This window comes from Ruditapes philippinarum, unplaced genomic scaffold, assembly GCF_026571515.1.
Source record: "Ruditapes philippinarum isolate M1 unplaced genomic scaffold, ASM2657151v2 ctg5844_1_1_1_1, whole genome shotgun sequence".
In the NCBI taxonomy this organism is placed as follows: domain Eukaryota; kingdom Metazoa; phylum Mollusca; class Bivalvia; order Venerida; family Veneridae; genus Ruditapes; species Ruditapes philippinarum.
In genome coordinates this window covers 50,188-70,318 of record NW_026861823.1, presented here as the reverse complement: position 1 = coordinate 70,318, position 20,131 = coordinate 50,188, and the positions used below count along the sequence as shown (strand labels likewise).

General features: G+C 33.0%; 2 protein-coding genes across 2 annotated transcripts in view; both read left to right on the top strand.

The window, feature by feature from the left end:
• Window positions 1–590: 590 nt before the first annotated feature.
• Window positions 591–20,131, top strand: part of LOC132716944 (WD repeat-containing protein 97-like) — a gene marked incomplete at its 5' end in the record, with an annotated part of 51,760 nt that continues 32,219 nt past the window's right edge. The window contains 7 exon segments of the mRNA XM_060700287.1: window positions 591–643; window positions 1,137–1,289; window positions 1,867–1,990; window positions 4,037–4,199; window positions 4,921–5,049; window positions 5,859–6,034; window positions 6,885–6,989. Of these exon segments, the coding sequence (XP_060556270.1) occupies window positions 591–643; window positions 1,137–1,289; window positions 1,867–1,990; window positions 4,037–4,199; window positions 4,921–5,049; window positions 5,859–6,034; window positions 6,885–6,989 (903 nt within the window).
• LOC132716945 (uncharacterized) lies at window positions 15,299–18,280 on the top strand. Its single transcript, XM_060700288.1, has 2 exons — window positions 15,299–15,516; window positions 16,491–18,280. Exon 2 carries the CDS (start codon window positions 16,680–16,682, stop codon window positions 17,181–17,183), a length of 504 nt encoding a protein of 167 aa, XP_060556271.1. The 5' UTR covers window positions 15,299–15,516; window positions 16,491–16,679; the 3' UTR covers window positions 17,184–18,280.

The following is a 20,131-nucleotide window of genomic DNA, read 5'->3' as shown; positions in this document are numbered from 1 at the left end:
AGGTAAATGTTTGTTATTTTGATTAAAAAAAAAACAATATTTTAAATTTATAGTTTTTCAATTGGCAAAAAAAAAAGTAAAATGTATACTAATACTATAAAAGATTTTCTACATGGATCATAGTGATGTCTGGTTCCCAGTTGACATCATTGATCATTATCAATGTGAAGTCATGACTTGAATCAGAAAAATAGATCAATATAATAAATGATGTCACTACTATTTATGATATTTTTTGGATACAAATTCTGGAAAGAAAAACAACATTCTGTTAACAATAAGAAAAAAAGTGGAATTTTAACCATGGTAGAGTTCCTCAAATATAGATTATACACACTGCTGTGGGATATCAAATGTACAAATACTGATTATCTTAAATAATTAAGAACATATTGAACAGTTATAATGTCTGTATTTCAAAGAAGCAATGTCTAAGCATATTAGACAGTATATTCCTTTAATAATTATGCTCTTGTATTATTGTTTATGAATACAATTAAAAGTTGTTTTAATGTTTTTTCAGCTGAGAACAATGATTTTGAGATAATATCTCAAGTCACAGAGCAAACGAGTAGAATTGTTCCTGGCAGATTATAACAAACACACTAATGAATTTGTCACAGTTGGGCCAGGATATTTTGTTGTAAGTAAACTTTGGTGATATCTTTGAAGGCCCATTACACCTCAGAAATGCTGTCATTTAGTTTTGTCAAAGTCCCTTTATTTTGGGTTATCTTGTTACATACCAAATAAGTATCTTATATGGAAATCAAAATACTACTTTGTTTACATTTTGCTAACTTTCTGACACATTACTGCACATTCAGTGCTGCTTTCTTCAGTTGTTAATCATCTATCATGCATTAAATCAATGATTAAAACATTATTAATCACAATTTTGACATTTCTAAAGAAAAAAAAATCATGAATTTTTAGGCATGATGTGCTTTAAGATAATTTTTGTTTTGTTACAAATGATAGTTCATGTTATGTCTTTTTACGAAATGACTGACCTGTTAAAAATTCTGAAAAAGAGATAAAACAACAAAGTAACAAGGAAAAGTTTTTTAGAACACCTCTAATAATAATTTGGACTGATCTAATGTAGTTTTTTTTTTAATCTTGTTATGTTACAGACCTGGGCATTTCGTTACGGAGCGAGACATTTAATTCCTCGTAAGATGAATCGTACAGAGTATAAAGAGAACAACATGTTTAGTCACATGGTGCTAGAGGGAACTGCTAGTAGATCACAGAAAATCTTCTTATCTGTTCATACTTCATGTGTGGTAAGCATTAAAATAGGTCTTTTTTTCCAATGACTGATCTTTTTTTTTTCTTCAATTGATGTCATGTTTTGAACTTTTATTCTTGATATTTGTCAGGATGCCATTCTAAAAACAAGAATGTCAGTTTGTTGCATTTAAGTCATTTTATGTATAACACATTTAATCATTTTATGATAGCTAAAACATATATCCTACATTTTTATTTGTTTCAATAGACTTACTATGGAATGAAGAATATTTTGGGTTTCCCCAGTTTATCCAGGGGTACAAACAAACTTTTACAGTTACAGCTTCAAAAAATATTAATCGCAACAGGTTGACTAAACTATTGTGAACATGGCGCACAGTGAAACTATAATGATAAAAGCTTGTTTGTACCAGGGTATTAGCATGAAAAAATCCACATTTGCCGAGTTCAGGATTACACCTATTGTCAGCTATCATCTTTGGTGGCATATTTGCTTTATTGATGATGTTTGTCTCAAATTTATTTATTTATTTATTTATTTAAGAGGAATACATAAACAATCAACTTGATTTAAGTTTTTATTTTGATATACAAATAATTTGATTACAGGTGTACAATGTATTTGATGGGAAGCAGCTGTCCTACAGGAAAGACCTTCATGAACGTGACATCACAGCTATGACCTTCTTTAATCCACTGAAATATCTTATAACTGGTGCTCTTGATGGAACTAGTAAGTAATGTATATGTATATACCAACAGAAATGTGTAAAATTCACAACAAAATTCATGGTTTAGCAAAACCATACACAGTGATTTTTGTTCAGCATGGGGAATGGTGGCATTCCTTTTTAGACTGAGTTGCTTTGCAGTTTCTTGCACAGGGGAACATATAAAAGCGATATTATTACATGCAATAATAATAATAATAAATTCAAATATAAATACATGTACAGTGTAAATAAAAACAACAAAATTTTGTTCTGAAAATATCAAGAGTTACAAAACATACTGGTTTTTCAATTGGACTAATTTTTAGCTCACCTGTCACAAAGTGACAGGGTGAGCTTTTGTGATCGTTTTTCGTCCGGCGTCCGTCCGTCCGTCGTCCGTCCGTCCGTAAACTTTTACTTTAAATGACATCTCCTCATAAACCACTAAGCCAATTTCATCCAAACTTCACAGGAATGTTCCTTTGGTGGTCACCTTTAAAAATTGTTCAAAGAATTTAATTCCATGCAGAACTCTGGTTGCCATGGCAACCGAAAGAAAAAACTTTAAATATCTTCTTTTAGAAAACCCTAAGAGCTAGAGCTTAGATATTTAGCATGAAACATCTTCTAGTGAGTGTCTACCAAGTTTGTTCAAATAAAATCCCTGGGGTCAAAATTGGCCCCGCCCCAGGGGGTCATTGATTTTCCCTATATGCATATAGTAAAAACTTAAAAAATCTTCTTTTAAAGAACCCAAAGAGCTTGAGCTAAGATATTTAGCATGAAACATGTTCTAATGGGTGTCTACCAAGTTTGTTCAAATAAAAGCCCTGGGGTCAAAATTGGCCCCGCCCCAGGGGGTCATTGATTTTCCTATATGCATATAGTAAAAACTTAAAAAATCTTCTTTTAAAGAACCCAAAGAGCTTGAGCTAAGATATTCAGCATGAAACATCTTCTAATGAGTGTCTACCAAGTTTGTTCAAATAAAAGCCCTGGGGTCAAAATTGGCCCCGCCCCAGGGGGTCATTGATTTTCCCTATATACATATAGTAAAAACTTAAAAAATCTTCTTTTAAAGAACTCAAAGAGCTAGAGCTAAGATATTTAGCATGAAACATGTTCTAATGGGTGTCTACCAAGTTTGTTCAAATAAAAGCCCTGGGGTCAAAATTGGTCCCGCCCCAGGGGGTCATTGATTTTCCCTATATATGCATATAGTAAAAACTTAAAAATCTTCTTTTAAAGAACTCAAAGAGCTAGAGCTAAGATATTTAGCATGAAACATGTTTTAATGGGTGTCTACCAAGTTTGTTCAAATAAAAGCCCTGGGGTCAAAATTGGCCCCGCCCCGGGGGTCATTGATTTTCATTATATGTGTATAGCAAAAACTTAAAAATCTTCTTTGAAAAAACCCAAATAGCTAGAGTTTAGATATTAAGCATGAAACATCTTCTAGTAAGTGTCGACAAAGTTTGTTCAAATAAAAGCCCTGGGGTCAAAACTGGCGGCCCTGCCCCAGGGGTGTTATTGTTTTTAACTTTATGTGTATAGTAAAAACTTTAAAAATCTTCTTTTAAAAAACCCAATGAGCTATAGCTTAGATGTTTAGTATGAAACATCTTCTTATGGGTGTCTTCCAAGTCTGTTCAAATAAAAGCCCTTGGGTGAAAATTGGCCCTGCCGGGGGGGGACAGAATTGTTTTTCATTATATGTGTGTAGTAAAAACTTAACATCGTAAAACATCTTCTACTGTCAAGTGTCTTCCAAGTTTGTTCAAATAAAAGCCCTGGGGTTTAAACTGGCCCTGCTCCGGGGGCCTATTACAGGTGAGCGACCTCAGGGCCATCATGGCCCTCTTGTTTGTTTTGTTTTTTCTTTAAAGGTAAGATAAGAAAAACACTTTGATGAGGTCCCCAAAAAATCTTTGAATTTGTCTTTGGGCACTATTACAAAGCTTAACTGCAATAATTATAATTTACTTCTAGATAAATAAATATTTAAAGATCATTTTTGTTTATGCTTTATAAAACAATTTATTTACTGTGTTAGTTTTATGTTTCAGTAAAGATTTGGGACAACAAATGGCACATACAGATGGTGTTTGTAGGTCACACAGGGACTATCCATGCATTAGATATCTATCCACATGGCTCGGCTATCATCTCTGCCTGTGCTGACAAAACTATCCGTGTCTGGAACCTAGACACATGTGACGAGGTAGATAGGTCAGTATAAAAGTCTTACATATTGGTTTAAACATATTTAAGCTCAATTGTGAAAAAAAGTTTTTGCAACTTATATTAATCACTTCCAAGTCTGCTTACTGAAACCAGTCATTACTGGTGTCATATGACATATGTAGAAACATGGTTGTGACCCAAATAGGGCTTGAACCCATGGTCCCTGGGTTGAGAGCAGACACCTTAACCACTAGGCTACCGCTAACTCCCCTTACATATCTTTTCATATTATTGTATTGTCCATTTCTAAACAAATTTAGAAAATAATGGAACAGATAGTTTACCCTTATCATGCTAAATATCTTAAATAGACTTGTCCATCTTCAAATCTGCACAAAACCATTTGTTAGTTTTAGGGAAAATTCAAAATTTCACTATATATCTTGGTTGCATGGGTGGATTCATTTTGGCAAGCTGGTTAAAGGTTAAGCCTGTACACATAGTTCAACATCTGAACATTGAAAAATTTCAAGATATATTTTAAAGTGATATAAAGCATACATAGATTATACAAAGAATAACAAAACAAACATGTAAACAAGAGTGTTTATTAAATTAAATCATGGTTTATTATTCCTGTTCCTTTTAGATAGTACATTTATCATGTTTATTATATTGAGAATTATGCCATATACCAGCATATGTGTTCTTTCTTTGTCATAAAACTGTACAAATGAGTTATTATGCAATGTTTTATTTATTTCAGAGCAACATTAGATGGTCCAATAAAAAACTTACAGACTACATTAGACTATGACACATTTTTCACATACCATGGACAGACAGTTGATATGTGGAAAATACAACATCTATATCACATACATACATCAGTGGGGTAAATAACACAACCTAGACTATTTGTATATTGTTTGTGTTATTCCTGGCCTCGAAGTTGTAACTTTTTCCTGAGTTCAGTCTCAAATCACACAATTTTTATTGGTGAATGTACAATCTGTGGCAGTTTTTGACCATTCAAGAGAGATCTGAGTTTGTGCTTAGAGAATTTCTTTATAACCTTGGACCATGGTATAACAAATGACCTCAGCTATGTACTTCAGTCAGATGTTACCAAATTGATGATTGAAATAATTACTAGTAAACTTTGAATAAAAGTATGCTTTCGGCAGTAAAAATTTAATAATATTCAGTAATTTTAGAAAGCTTGTTGTTTCCTCTTGCATGTGCCTCAGAACAACAATAAAAATCCATTTTTGCAACAATATAGTTTGATGCCATTTAAAGGAACTCCACTGAGGTCCAAAAGCCAAAAAATATCAAATATAAATTTCTTGTGTAGATCAGTCTGCACACTGAAAACAGAAAAATATGCAAAAAATTAAGAAATATACTCAGGAATAAATTGAAAATTGTATTTTTGAGCTATTCATAGCCTAATTTTAGTCCATTTAAGTAAATTAGAACAATAGCTAAAACAAAAATATGTAATCACTCTTTATCTTTAAAACTGGTTCTTTGTATGTTTCTTAACTCAAATAGGCACCTTAGAGTTTTCCTGAACTTATAAGTTTGCAAAAATTTTCCTATGATGAACCATTCTTAATATACTTCAAGTTTGTACTTCAAATATGAATGCTTATGTTGTTAGTTGTATTTTAATTATAGAATTTATTTTGTCATTTGCAGTCAGCGAGTTGTGAAGATAAAGCAGACAAGTCACCCGAATTTCTCTACACGTTCTGTAGTGATGAGTCGGGACAGTAGTGTAAGACTTGTCTCCCCTGTTTCTGGTGATGTCATCACAACGTTACTACTGAGTCCAAACCGAGGCTTGGTTGATGTAGCTTATGCTATTGAACATGGTAAACCATTTTGAGTATACTCATTGATGAATTAGAGCCAGGACACCTTAGTGCAGTAATGTGTTAACTCCTATCAAATTATTTAAGGAGTTAACCTGTAACTGCAAGGTGATGATACAATAATGTTCCGGATAAAAGCGACTTTTAAATTTTGAATAATTTTTTATTTTTTTCTTGCCAGAAGTATTGAATCACTAAACAGAAAGTACTTAAAAATAACTCCTTATGATAGAATTCTTATAGGCAAATAGATTTTATGTCAGGTTTAATGCTGTTCAAGAAGAAATTTTGTAAAAATAACAAGTGAACAATTTAGAGGACTGGTTTTTCAGGGATTCCTTCTAAAAATCTAATAGTGGGTACTTATCAGTCTTCAATTGTTTTTAACCTTATGATATACTGTTATTTATAATGGGATGTTTTTAAATCAAACCAAATTCAAAGACAAAGAAACCGTACTTGCTTATACCTAATAGAATTATGTGTGGAATATTATGTACTTAAATGAAGAACTATTTCAAGTATTGAAATTAAAAGGAACTGCAAGATTTCACTATAGTTAGTACAAAATATTTACAGTTTATTGCAACAAATTAATTAAGCCGCGTCACGACAAAACCAACAAAGTGCGTTTGCGACCAGCATGGATCCAGACTAGCCTGCGCCTCCGCGCAGTCTGATCAGGATCCATGCTGTTCGCTTACAAACCCTATAACAAGTAGAGAAACTGATAGCGAACAGCATGGATCCTGACCAGACTGCGCGGAGGTGCAGGCTGGTCTGGATCCATGCTGGTCGCAAACCCACTATGTTGGTTTTGTCATGACGTGTCTCATTTTATTATTTACAGAGGTCATGTTTTGTGTGCTAGGAAGTGGAGACATCTTAAAGGTACGCACTGACACAAACCCGTGTCATGTTGTCAAACATTGGAAATGTGCTGATCCAGAGAAAGGTAAATAACCTGTAACACCGTATATAACATGTAATTGTAGCATTGTGCTTCTTGTGTATGTTTGTATATACTGGTAGTCTAGATTCACAACAAACTGGATTTTACATTGTCAATATTTCATTCTTTTTTCAGTCAGACTAGGGGATAAAAATTCACCTTTCAGACATAGACATAATGTAATAAAAGACTGCTGAGACCATCTTATCTTGATTAAAATTTAACAAAATAATTCCTTTTATTGTTTCTGTGTTTCTGCATATCTTTTACTTTAACAGATTTTAAAATGACTAATTTTTCACCCTGTACTCTGCATGTATGCGATTCAGTATAACATATGTATATGTAATTATTATTTGTTTGCTTTTCTTATATAAATATAACAACCTTTATTCAAATTCTATTAAAATTTACACTTTCAAACTAAGACTGTAACTTAATTCAGTATGTTTTCCAGTTTTGTATTTTCAGCACCTATAATATATATAATACATGTACCTGCATGACTTGTTGTGTGTACCTTTTATATATCCACCTTATATTTATGCACCAACTAACAGTTAATTGTCACTGTACATAGATCACTGCATGTATATTAAATGTTCACTATGTACCTTGTAAATGAAGCATCGTTACTGTGTTTTTAACTCATTCATCATTCATATTTGTATAATGTTATTGTACTCACCCTGTTTTGAATTTGAAACTTTACATTGTTAGTTTTTAAGGGATTGAAATATGAACATGATAAAATTTGTACAGCCAGCGGTATATAACATGGTATTAAGACTGTAAGGTTATGTATGATAGTTTGGCTGTAGACTAGTTACACTGTTAGGTCATGAATGGGGTCAGGTGGCACTTTAAGGTTGTGCATGGTCTGGATCCATGCTGGTCGCAAACCCATTATGTTGGTTTTGCCGTGACGCGGCTCATATAATGCATTATGGAAATTGAAGAGTGCTGTTGTGCTCAGGTTAGTAACATATTCGAGGTAAACTTATTTCACTAGTGGTCAATCCCATCATTGTTCACAAATTAACAATCATTATGAAAGGTGACCCTATTCAGATAATTTTTATTTTCTTTATTGAACAGATCTACACAACATGATACCTTCTAATTAGATTTACATTTTGAAATAAGAAAAATAACATACAAAGTAACTCTAAAACTATTATTTTACTTTGTTTGTATGTATCCTAAATCATCCTAATTCACTGTGATTTTCTCTTCCTCTCTTTTTTTTTTTTTTAAATTTTATTCACCATTTTTAGCTCACCTGACCACAAAGTGGTCAAGTGGGGCTATGTCTGGCGTCCGTCGTTGTGCGTCATCAACAATTGGGTTGCTAACAGTCTAGAAGTCACAGTTTTTATTGGATCATCATCAAACTTTGTCAGAATGTTTGTCTCAATGAAATACAGATCGAGTTCTAAGATGGGTCATCTCGGGTCAATAATTAGGTCACAGGAGCTAAAAATAGAAAAATCTTGTTAACACTCTAGTGGCTGCAGTTTTGATCCAAGTACTCTGGAAATTTATCAGGAATGTTGTTTTGATGATTTCTAGGTCAAACAAAGATGGGTTATCTCCAGTCAAAAGTTAGGTCACAGGAGCTAAAAATAGAAAAATCTTGTTAACACTTTAGTGGCTGCAGTTTTGATCCAAATATTCTGGAAATTGGCCAATAATGTTGTTTTTATGATTTCCAAGTCAATTTTGATTATTGGTTGTCTCAGATCAAAAACTAGGTCACAGGAGCTAAAAATTGAAAAATCTTGTTAACACTCTAGTGGCTGCAGTTTTAATCCAAATATGCTAAATATTTGTCAGGAATGTTGTTTTGATGATTTCTAGGTCAAGTTCGAATATGGGTCATCTCCGGTCAAAAACTAGGTCACAGGAGCTAAAAATAGAAAAATCTTGTAAAAACTAATGGCTGCAGTTTTGATCCAAATATTCTGGAAATTTGTCAGGAAGGTTGTTTTGATGATTTTAAAGTCAAGGTTGAATACGGGTCACCTAGGGTCAAAGCTAGGTCACGCTGCCTAAATATGGAAAAAACCTTGTTAACACATCAAACTTGGTCAGGATGCAGACATTGCTCGGATGTGGTTGATGGGTCAGGGAAGCAATCTAGGGCCATCATGGCCCTCTTGTTTTTTAAGTTTTCAAAATAATTCTATCAAAATATTTTCATGTAGTAGTCTGCAACTAAACTTTTAATAAGATTTTTTGTTTTAACCGAAGACAAAATAAAATGTACAACAGTCTTTTCTGAATAAACCACAGGACAAGACATTGTGATTATTTTAACCTTTACCACCCTATATGTTTTAAATGGACTTGTCCATCTTTCAATATGGACAAAACCATTCATTACTTTTCCAAAAAATTTAAAAATATGTACTGAATGAATTTGCAGACCATGATCAGACAGCATGGATGAAACTTTACCATGCTATATGTTTTAAATGCAGAACTATTCATTACCTTTTAGGGAAAATTTTCAAAAAAATTATTGACTGAATAATGAAAAGTGCAGACAGATATGGTAGTCTGGCTAATCTTGGTCCACACTGTTGCTGCCATCAGGCTTAAAGTTTACATACTCCATTAATTTTTTTTAACTTTAATTTTTAAAATTAGTGACAAGTGTTGAATAGAGATGAATTAGCAAAGTTACGTATTTTATTATCTACAAAATCAATTGTTCCTTATCAGAAGGATAAAGAAAAACATTGTATCTTCTTTATTACTATTACTTCATTTCATATGAATTTCAAAATTAAGCAGAAAACTCCTCTAAAGTAACACTTTGACCAACTTAACTTACATATGTTTTTCTTTGGGCCTTGGTAGTTGAGTCAGGTTAACTGTTCCCAACTTAAAATTTACTTGCCCCTCTGACAGATTTGTGAGTTTGAAATCCACAAGAGACTTTGTTTTGTTACACGTACTGATGCAATCCGGCTCAAGTTCTACTCCGGTTCCTGCTTGTACCTGATATAATGCACACTAGAGGTATCTAAGGGTATTTTCCTACCAGTAAAGCTTGAATGTGACTGTATAACCTTTACACTAAGTGGGACTTCATTTTTTTGATATTTTTCTGGTCCTTTGGGATCATTGATTGAAATTTGAGTACCACTCAGACTGGTCCTTGGGGGCACAAGGAATGTTTTTCATTATCCGTCATGTACAGACTCAATCAAACCGAGTCTGCAATTTTCATGTACTTTTGTTGTGATTAATGCTTCTGAGGGATCACCTTTCACCAGATTTTTAAATCACAACAAATAGTAAAATTCAGATAGGATTTTGCTAGTGATAACGCTGGAGTTGGCATGCTTTGGCTAATGCCATTCTACGGCATGTATGAACAAGTAATGTTCATGATTAAGTTGTAAAAATATCAGTTTTTATAACCAAGTTTATGATTGGCCTCGGCTAGATGGGTGTGCAAGAACCTCAATGGATTTCAACCATACTTTCCATTGTAAGGAAGTTCCCTCGGGCGCAATTATTTGTTGTGTTTTTATCATTTTTATCTAATTATGGCCCTTTGTTTTATTTCTATATTATTTTATATTTACAGAAATATTCTTCTGTGCACAACTCTTACATATTTCAAGGGATTCTGACTAAAATTTTCATAGAATTATAATTAACTAACAGGTATGGAATGCTTTAAATGTTATGCCCCTGATCTTGAGACATGAGACTGTATAATTATAGCTCCAGAGTCAACGTGATCTCTGTACCCATAAAAAATTTGATGACAAGTTTCAGTATGAAAGGAGAGTATGTTATAGTATCAAACTGTTTACTATTAGGGGAGAAGATGTGTAAATTGCCGGATAGCTCATTCAGTAGAGCTAAAGAACAGTATTCTGAGGGTCCAGATTTGAATCCCTGTCAGGCTGTACATTTCTCTCACCCTGTAAGAACCTTAAAAAAGTTAAGTCGGAATAGTTTTAAGTTTTGTTTATTGTACAATGTCATATGTAAGTAGAATATGGAACAATTGTATTTAATTAAACAAATTACACGCTATAATTATTGGTGGAATAAATGTCTTTAATACTGGAACAAAGGGAGATTATACTGGCTCTTTTATGTGAGATCATCCATACATGTGAACTCTTCCACTTTTAGCGGGTGACTCCCACTTTCTGCAGCCATTATTTTCAAAGATTTTTCTTAAAATAAGGGGTATTTTCACAAACTAAAGAAATCTCCCTCTTTTTGATGTCTGAGAACTATCTTCTTTGTTTATTGCAAATTCTAAAATCTCCCTCTTTGAAGAAAATCTCCCACTTGATCATCGAAAATAGTTCACATGTATAGAGATACTCTATTTCCTTTAAGTCTTATAGGAGAGGAGATAGCGCACTCCATTCCTCGTCGTCATCCTCAAAGTTGTCAGGTGGATGAAGTTTACTATTACAACGTTGAAAAAAAGCACCAGTTATCGACATCGCTTTCTTGTAGTTTTTATAATCATATATTTCCACAGTCTGTTGCATCTCTAATAACTGGTCCCTCATTTTCTCAAGTTCTCCTAAGAGATGAAGTCTTTTTGTATTATCTTTGTTATAGTTTTCTTTCTGTTTGAATAATTTTGGAAAAGTGGAGGTATATTTGTGAATACACATGTCATTCAGTACATCTACCAAACATTGACATATTTCTTCTGTGTCAGGTTCTGCACACTTATAATGATGAAAAATCATCACTGTTTTTATCATATATGATGAGTATAGCTTTATATCTGACCTACTAGATATCTTCACGTGTTCCTCGTTATTTCCATTTATTAGATATTTAAGAAGACGGTACACGATTTTATGATTTTGTGAAAGAAGATCTCGCATGACGTGAACTTCTGTTTCTGTGAATGTGATACTGTCATGTACAATCAGAATGGTTCCAGTTTGTAATATTTCTTCTCGGAATGGATCTAGAGGACAATATTTATCCACAATCTGTCTTAGATTTTTATCTTTTATAACAATTGTTGGGACCACATCTACATTAACATCTTTTCTTTTACCAGATTCGTTGTCATATATGAAATTCATTGTCATAGCAGGACGAGATTTTCCGCAATACCTATCGAAATAAATTTTTCTTGCTCCATCTTTAGAAGAAATACAAATGTCTTTCTTATCTGCCCTAGTTTCAAAGTCGATAGCACATTTTCTGATTAGTTCGTTTGTCCTGGCAATTATTCGTACAAGATGTTCTTTAAGCTCGCTATCCATGCATTTTGTCTCTTCGCAAAAATAAAACAGACAAATGATATCAAACTCATCGGGAAAATTATTTTTTGTGCCTTCGTAAAAACTCCCAACTTTCAGGATGTCTCCTGCCCTTTTTGATATTTTCCCGCCAACTGAATTATACAATTCTATGTCTTGTTCAATTACCCTCCAAAGGGCTTGGTTCACTAACCCCATAAAAGTGCCCTAAAATTTTGAAAAAATAAAATAGCTTAACCAAATCAAATGTGTTTGTTTTTATGTAGACCTATCCTAAACCTGTACAAATATGTAGCCTATTAAGATTTTGTGATGAATTTTTCCAACAAAACTATCACTTTCACACACCCTGGTTTTAACTAAACTGGCTTTTCTGTGATTTTTTTGCATGTTTTATCCTAAAAATAGGTATGAGCCACCACATGTGCCAATTTATCACTTGGCATCAGTGGTCAATAAATAAAAACAAACATGAAAATGTATGTTTGCAAGTGGCACACGTGGTGGCTCATATCTAAATTTGAACTTAAGGCACAATCATAATTGAAAAAATCATGTTTAAAAATTCAATTTCAAATAAAACAATTATGTCATTACATGTTGTATCAATAAATAAATTACAAATATCTATAATAAATAATCATTTCAGCAATGTCTGTTGTTGAGAAACTATTAGACTTAATGTTTTATCTGTTAAATATAATTTTATAACAACAAGGACGAAACGATATTTTCGAAACGGTTTGAGTACGAATATCGCTGTTGCCAACGATAAATCTTTGTAAACAACGACACCACTACAAACAAGGTAGATTTAAATGTTTATTATATTCTTACCCCAAAATAAATATTTCACATTATTAAACATAGATCTATATATATTTTAAATACTGTATACTTTATTTGAGAAAAGTCATATTCTTCTAAATTAAATAAATAAACGATCGGCTAGCAGCAGCGGTGCAATCAAGTGTAGAGATCCAAACTTGAATGGCTTCAATCTTAAATGGATATGTATGTGAACAAATTTTATTGAAAATGGGTTTACAATGTAATTAAGTTATGAAAAATATGAAAACGGTATTTGAAATATGTGCTATAAATGAATATTTAAACAATAAACAGAGCCGTCTGCAGGTAATTCTATTTTTAGCTCATGCGTGCGATCGATATCAAGTACTTGATTACTTGGCGCTCAATTTATAAATTCCCCTGTAGCGCAGTGGATGAGACATCTGCTTATGACGGGAGCGGCCCGAGTTCGAATCCCACTACTGATGATTTTTTTTTTTTATTAGTTTTTTTTTTCTTACAGGTATGGTCAAGCATTACATCTGCACAATTTGCAATAGAAAAGCAAATCGTCGAGACAGAAGACCTGTACCGGCAAATATTCAGAAATATTTAAAGAAAAATCTGTCAATTACTTGCACATCCGATAGTGTTGTGTGTTCTGGATGCAGAATCAAATTTTATAGAAAACTTAGAAAACCAAAAGAATCAGGTCCCGTACCGGTTGATGAGAGGGGTGATGCTGGTGATGCACTCGTTCCGCCGTCCACAAACGAACGATTCACTAGTCCTCCATCGGTAAGTGCACGCGATTACAACCATAATATATTTAAGAAATTAATAATAATCAATAAGTAACATTACATGGTATAAATGCGTTATTTTAATGTTGTATTATCTGTAACCTAAATAGATATTTAACATGGACTGTTAGGCACACGTTCCACAATATATAACATAGGTAGCTTAAATCATCATATTTACTTTGTGTTTGAGTTTGAAATAGTTTTTTGTCAAATGGGATTGCAGTATTTTAATTGTTAAATATGAAAATGAGATGTATATGCTTAATTCAAAATAAAATATATGTTCTGTTCTGTTCAGTATTTTAAATGAATCGTAACACATTTACTTTGGTAATCAGCAAACTGTGAATCAATGTAGTAAATCGACTGTTTATAAAAAATATTTTAATTTGAATTGAAATGAATATAATTAATTTAAAAACACCAAGTTCGTTAAAAGTTTATTAGTACACAATTAAATTGGTCACGCGACCAAACGTGTACATTACTACGTATTCTCAAATCAGTCGAGCGGCTCTTGGTAAAATTAAGTTTTAAAATGCTCAACACTTACTTATACTTAAAACTTCTTAGGACATTATTATTATTATACCATTTCTTACATTACAGGTAATGCTGAAAATCTCTTCCACAAGCAGAAGCCACAGCCGCTGTTTCGTGTGCAAAAGGCCTGGACCAAAGTTGGTGTGCCTTCCAGCAGAAGGGCGCTTTACAGTCTTCCTTGACCACAACATACTAGTACCAGCAGACGCAAGGTGTTGTCCAGTCCATATTTCTGATGGGACTCTGACTCAAGACTCTTTTTCAAACATACAAACGCTGACAAGTACCTCTTTGCTTAATCGATCTTCAATATGTAATATACTTCAAAAAATGAGAAACGCTTGCCTAAATCAGAATACATCACTTAATTTTGATGCATTAGACGAACGTGATTATCCATCTCTTACTGGGCTTACCAAACCACAGTTTGGTGATTTTTGCAGTCATTTACTTCAACACATTAAAACAACGCCTAAAAGGTCTCCAAGAACAACCGTTGGACTTTTTCTTGTTAAGCTTTACTCTGGAATGTCCAATAAACTCCTGTCTACAATATTTTGCTTAAGCAAGTCAAGCGTTCGCCGCGCAATTGAGACCGTTCGTCTAATATCAATGAGAACATTTGTTCCGCTATATCTTGGCATTGAAACTGTCCCAAGGTCAACCCTCATTCAGAACCACACACGCCAACTTGCAAAGACACTTTTCAACGCTGATGACAACCAACTGATCCTTGTTCTTGACGGAACATATATTTATATCAATAAGTCAAATAACTTCAAGTTCCAGAGGCGTTCATTTAGCATGCACAAAGGCCGGCCATTGGTTAAACCTATGGTTGTTGTTACAACAACGGGTCACTTTGTAACTATAGTTGGCCCTTACCTTGCAGATGGCAAAAACAACGATGCGGCTATACTGAACCATATGCTACGTGCCAATATTCAAAACTTCCGGGAGTTTTTACAGGAAGGAGATATTCTGGTAGTTGATCGTGGCTTCCGGGATTCGCTGACTCTCCTCGCTGACCTTGGAATCAACGCTGAAATGCCTGCCTTGATCAGCAAAGGACAAAAGCAGCTATCGACGAAGGAAGCTAACTCTAGTCGGCTAGTTACAAAAGTATGTTTAAAGGCACATCGTGCATCATAAATTCATATTTTTGTCATTCTTTATAAATGTCAGACAAGTTATAATAATGCTTTAATAATGAATTTAGAGTATGTTTCAATTAGATAATTTACAACTTAAGAAAATAGCGCTGAATGTGTTGTAATATATCGTAAAGTAGCATAATATATACAAAGTAGTATTTTGACTTCCGTACAAAAACTTATCCACTATGTAATTAAACCAATTGTCAACTGTGTTGGAGTAGCAAAAATCATTGTTTGTGTATAAAGCAAATGAGTATTTTATGGAAAATGTAACATGGTACTTTTTTTTAGGAATAAATTGATAGCATGAATTGATGGGCCTTTAATATATTTAATCGGGTTTCTTAGAATATAAATATTTGTTTAGGCAAATGAAAAACATTTGATGCAGTAACCATATGCTACGTTTTTTAAAATTAGTCTGCTTTAATAAAGCTAAAATGTAAATAATACAATAACTTATAAATAATATTCAAAACATTTTGTTTTCTTAAAAAAGCCAGGGTGAAAATGGTTATCATATCTAATAGGATACATTTTTAAAGGTGTTACTCATGATTTATGCGTACATCAGCTTTTTTTTTCAAAATAAAGTTTCTCAGCTGTATATTGCTTAGTACGTATTTACGTTTTTTGGACGATTCATGTTATCAAATTATCATTATTAAAAAATAAATAATACAAATAATCATGTCATCAAAATTAAACAGTGTCTTTTTTAAAGAGTTGGACGAAATATATAAGTTATGTTTATAGAAGAAAAGTATTGACCTAGTGCTTGAACTAACGACCCATAGTTTCAAAAAATGACAGTATTTCTAGCCTATTTAGATACTATTCAAATTGAGTTTATGTATAAAGGTTGTTCTCCCTTAAAACTTAAATGAATATAGTGTAACGTTTGTGTTTATTTGTAATTATACCATTTCTAATTTTCAGGTACGATGGGTTGTTGAATCGGCCAACGCTCGAATCAAACGGTTCAAAATGCTTGCAACAGTACTTCCAGGCAGCCAGGTGCCCTTCATTTGAGACTTTGTTAGGATTGTATGTGCTATATGTAATAAATACCTTCCTGCACTGAGTTCACCGTCTCAGACAGAGGCAGATACGCAAGTTGCCCAACAAATGTTGTTGTTGGCTGAACGAGCCAATACATTACAAGAGTATGTACAAGAGCGTGGTCTCGAACGGAAGTTAAAAGTATGGAAGTCGGTTGAGGATGTACCGTTTCCGCGACTGTCAGAGGAAAATCTACACGACCTTACGCTTGGTGTATATCAGTTGAAGCTTGCGTCCAGTTACATCCAGGAGCATCTCACTGGGGCATATGACATACATGTCCATGTAGATGACACGTCACTACTGACAGTACGGTTGCAGAGTCGTCACACAAGCAGCAGACGATATCTCATTTGGATACGGTCCAGTGATACGGCAGTAGAGGCTTGGTACTGCCAGTGCCGTGCCGGGGCACGAGTTGTTGGAATGTGCGCGCATGTTTCGGCCATCGTCTGGTATCTTGCTTTTGCTAGGCATCAAGAAAGCACGCGGTACGGTGTAAGGGACTGGGGTAGTCATCTAGAAGATGCCGCTACATTCCAAATCGACTCCAGTTCTGACAGTGATTAAACATTTGCAAATAATGAATACAAGAGACAACGGACTTTTACAATTGTAAAATTATAAATGATTCTTTATCTTTTATCATTTTTCGGCTTTTTAAACTGTTAAGATAATCGACAATCAGTAACTTAATCAATAAGAATATTTGGTAATTATAATACAATATAAAATGTTGTAATTATTATTCCTGTAGGTACATTTATTGACTTTGTAAAGAACTTTTTTTGCCAGACAGTCAATAGCTTCAGTTACTCATTTAATTATGACAAATTAAAATAATTATTCAATTTCTCTTACACAGTGTAAGATGAAGGTATCAAAATGAGTATTGAACCCCGTCACTCGCTGATGAATAATCAAAATATTACTGCGAGCTGTACAATCAGTGCGGATGTGTGTGAACAACTTTTTTTGGTTATAGAATTAAATAAAAAAGATTATTTTTTCGTCTGAGTGATAAATGGAACATATTTTCAATCAACATGATCAAATTCAAAATATTCTCCATCGCCAGTCCGGCCGTAGAAATATATAGAATCTTATAATAAAATGTCCTCTAATTATATAGCTGTATAAAGAAGGTCAATAAATACATGTAATAAAAATGGCGGAGACTGTTTTTGAAAAAAAAAATGGAACTCAAAAAGAAAAGTGAAATGAAAATACATGATTTTTTTGAAAAAAATTCACTGCTTTTGTTATTGCTTTAATTATCGTCAGATAATAGGTCCGAAATGAAACGAGCTTCATTTACATAATATGTGTAATGTTAAAATTTAAAAAAAGTAATATAAATAGGTATTTATGTTTATAGTTTCTATAATTAAGAATCTATATTTTATTTCTCAGTTATCTAAAATAAAAAATTCAAACGGCGCTATGAAACGTCAAAATTTGCGGATTATTTTCCCGCGTCGATGACGTCGCGCTAACAATGTACATAATACGTACATGTTTCTCAGGCTTAGAAACAACGTCATATATGATAATAATGAAATAAAAATAGCTGATTTTAAAATAAGATTGTTCAAATCTGAATTACTGTAAGTTTCAACACTTTTCGAGGTTGGGCCAAATTTGATGGTTAGTGAACCAAGCCCTTTGATCATCTTCTGAAACCCTTTGCACAAGTTTCAATACCATTGACTCTATACCAGTCTGAATAAAAGCTGTTTCTTGCAAATCAATTTTGAATTTACATTCACTCTCAAAAGCATCTTTCAAATAAAGTTCAAGATTATTCCTTTTTTCAGCCATATTTTATTTATTATACAGCACATTTTTACAATCCATTCACATCGTGTTTTAGGATTATCGAGAAATTTGTAGCATCAAATAATATGTAAACGCTCGATTTTCTGAGGTTTTAAATGTACAATGTATATCATTGTGCATAAGCTACATCTTGACATTCTTGTCATGTCAATTGAAAAAAAAAGTTCGACATAATGTCCTCTTACTAAAATAAAAAACAAAACACTTAACATAAATGCAAATGATTTTAACGAGGTTATAAACATTATTTATAACAGCTGTCCTAATTATAGATGAGCAATGCATAAAAAATGTGTATTATATAACTGCTGCATGAGAGAAATATACAAGATTACTCGCAGCTGTCTGCTCTACATTAATGATTGTAAATATGTTTATGGGAAGGAATTTTAAAGACCAGAAACATAAAAGCAACAAAAAAAACAACAACATTGCTGTCAGTATATTTTAATAAATTAAAGTAGTGCACTATTTCAGCCTTGCCAGGTACAGAATGGTCATGGAGAACTAAACTGTCCTTACCTTGCAAGTTTTAAGTGTACTGTACTCAAGTAGGCCTACTTGAGAAGCTGTTTTTCTTTTATTCTTTAAGCAAGTGATGATATCTACCAGTCATAAACATACAATAAGCTGTGTTTTATTTAGAAAACAAAACACTAACCCATTTATAAGGTTATGATCTGTGAAATCTGATCCTTCTGTATCCAGAATATTCTTTGCATGGTTTTTGACAAAGTGCATTTAGAAAATAATGATGATATCCTACAGATGTCTGTCCACCAACTCTATCTGTAACGTTTCACTGGTTAAAATTGTTAAATAATCCTTTGTTGCATGCTTTAATTGTCTGCATGTTCCAGTTTGACACAAAATTATTCACATTACAATTATTTTCGTTGAAAATGGATGTTTACTTTTTGACTATTCAAGAAAAAGATATTTTATACGCGAAAAGAACTCTAGGGTGCAAATAACTAAATTTTATGAGAGTCATAGTTACTTCGGCAAAGCCCTATCGTCGAGAATAAGAATGAATTGAGAAAAAAATGGCGGCCATTTTATTTCATTTTATTTAGAAAATGGACCACGTGACCAGATGTTATACTGTTAAAAAATACTGTTACCTATGTAACAGTACAAAATTCTTAGTCACGTGGTACACTTGCATTAACAGTAAGAATAATTTTCAGAGGCCTATGGGAAATTAACATTACGAAAAAAGTGAGGGGTAATACATGTAATTGTAAATAACCTTGTGAAATATTATAAACTTTTTACATGGTACGATTAAATAACTTTTTTTCACTGTAAAATCAATTTCTGTTTTACCATTGAACAATGCATAAATTTAAAAAGCTTTTAAAACTCGGACCTATTTTCAAATATGAGCAGTAATTTTTTACCTTGACACCGGAAAGAAAAATTCCTAATTTCATTGCAAATCTATAAAAATTGTTACTTTTTAATGTAAAATCTGATAATGTAATGTAGCCAAGATTTGTTTTCAGTAATTTTTTGATCGATTTAACAAAACATTAGCTTATAATTTGATTTTTCAATGGTGATGTACTGTGCCAGATCACGGTTTGTAGACAATCTAATCACGTGACTCAGCCGAGACATCTTTTTTATGCTCCCCGAAAAATTTCGGGGGAGCATATAGTCGCCAGGTTGTCCGT

Bases quoted from the DNA above. Each gene is read 5' to 3' on its own strand.
- LOC132716945 (XM_060700288.1), top strand. From the start codon at position 16,680: ATGTTGTTGTTGGCTGAACGAGCCAATACATTACAAGAGTATGTACAA.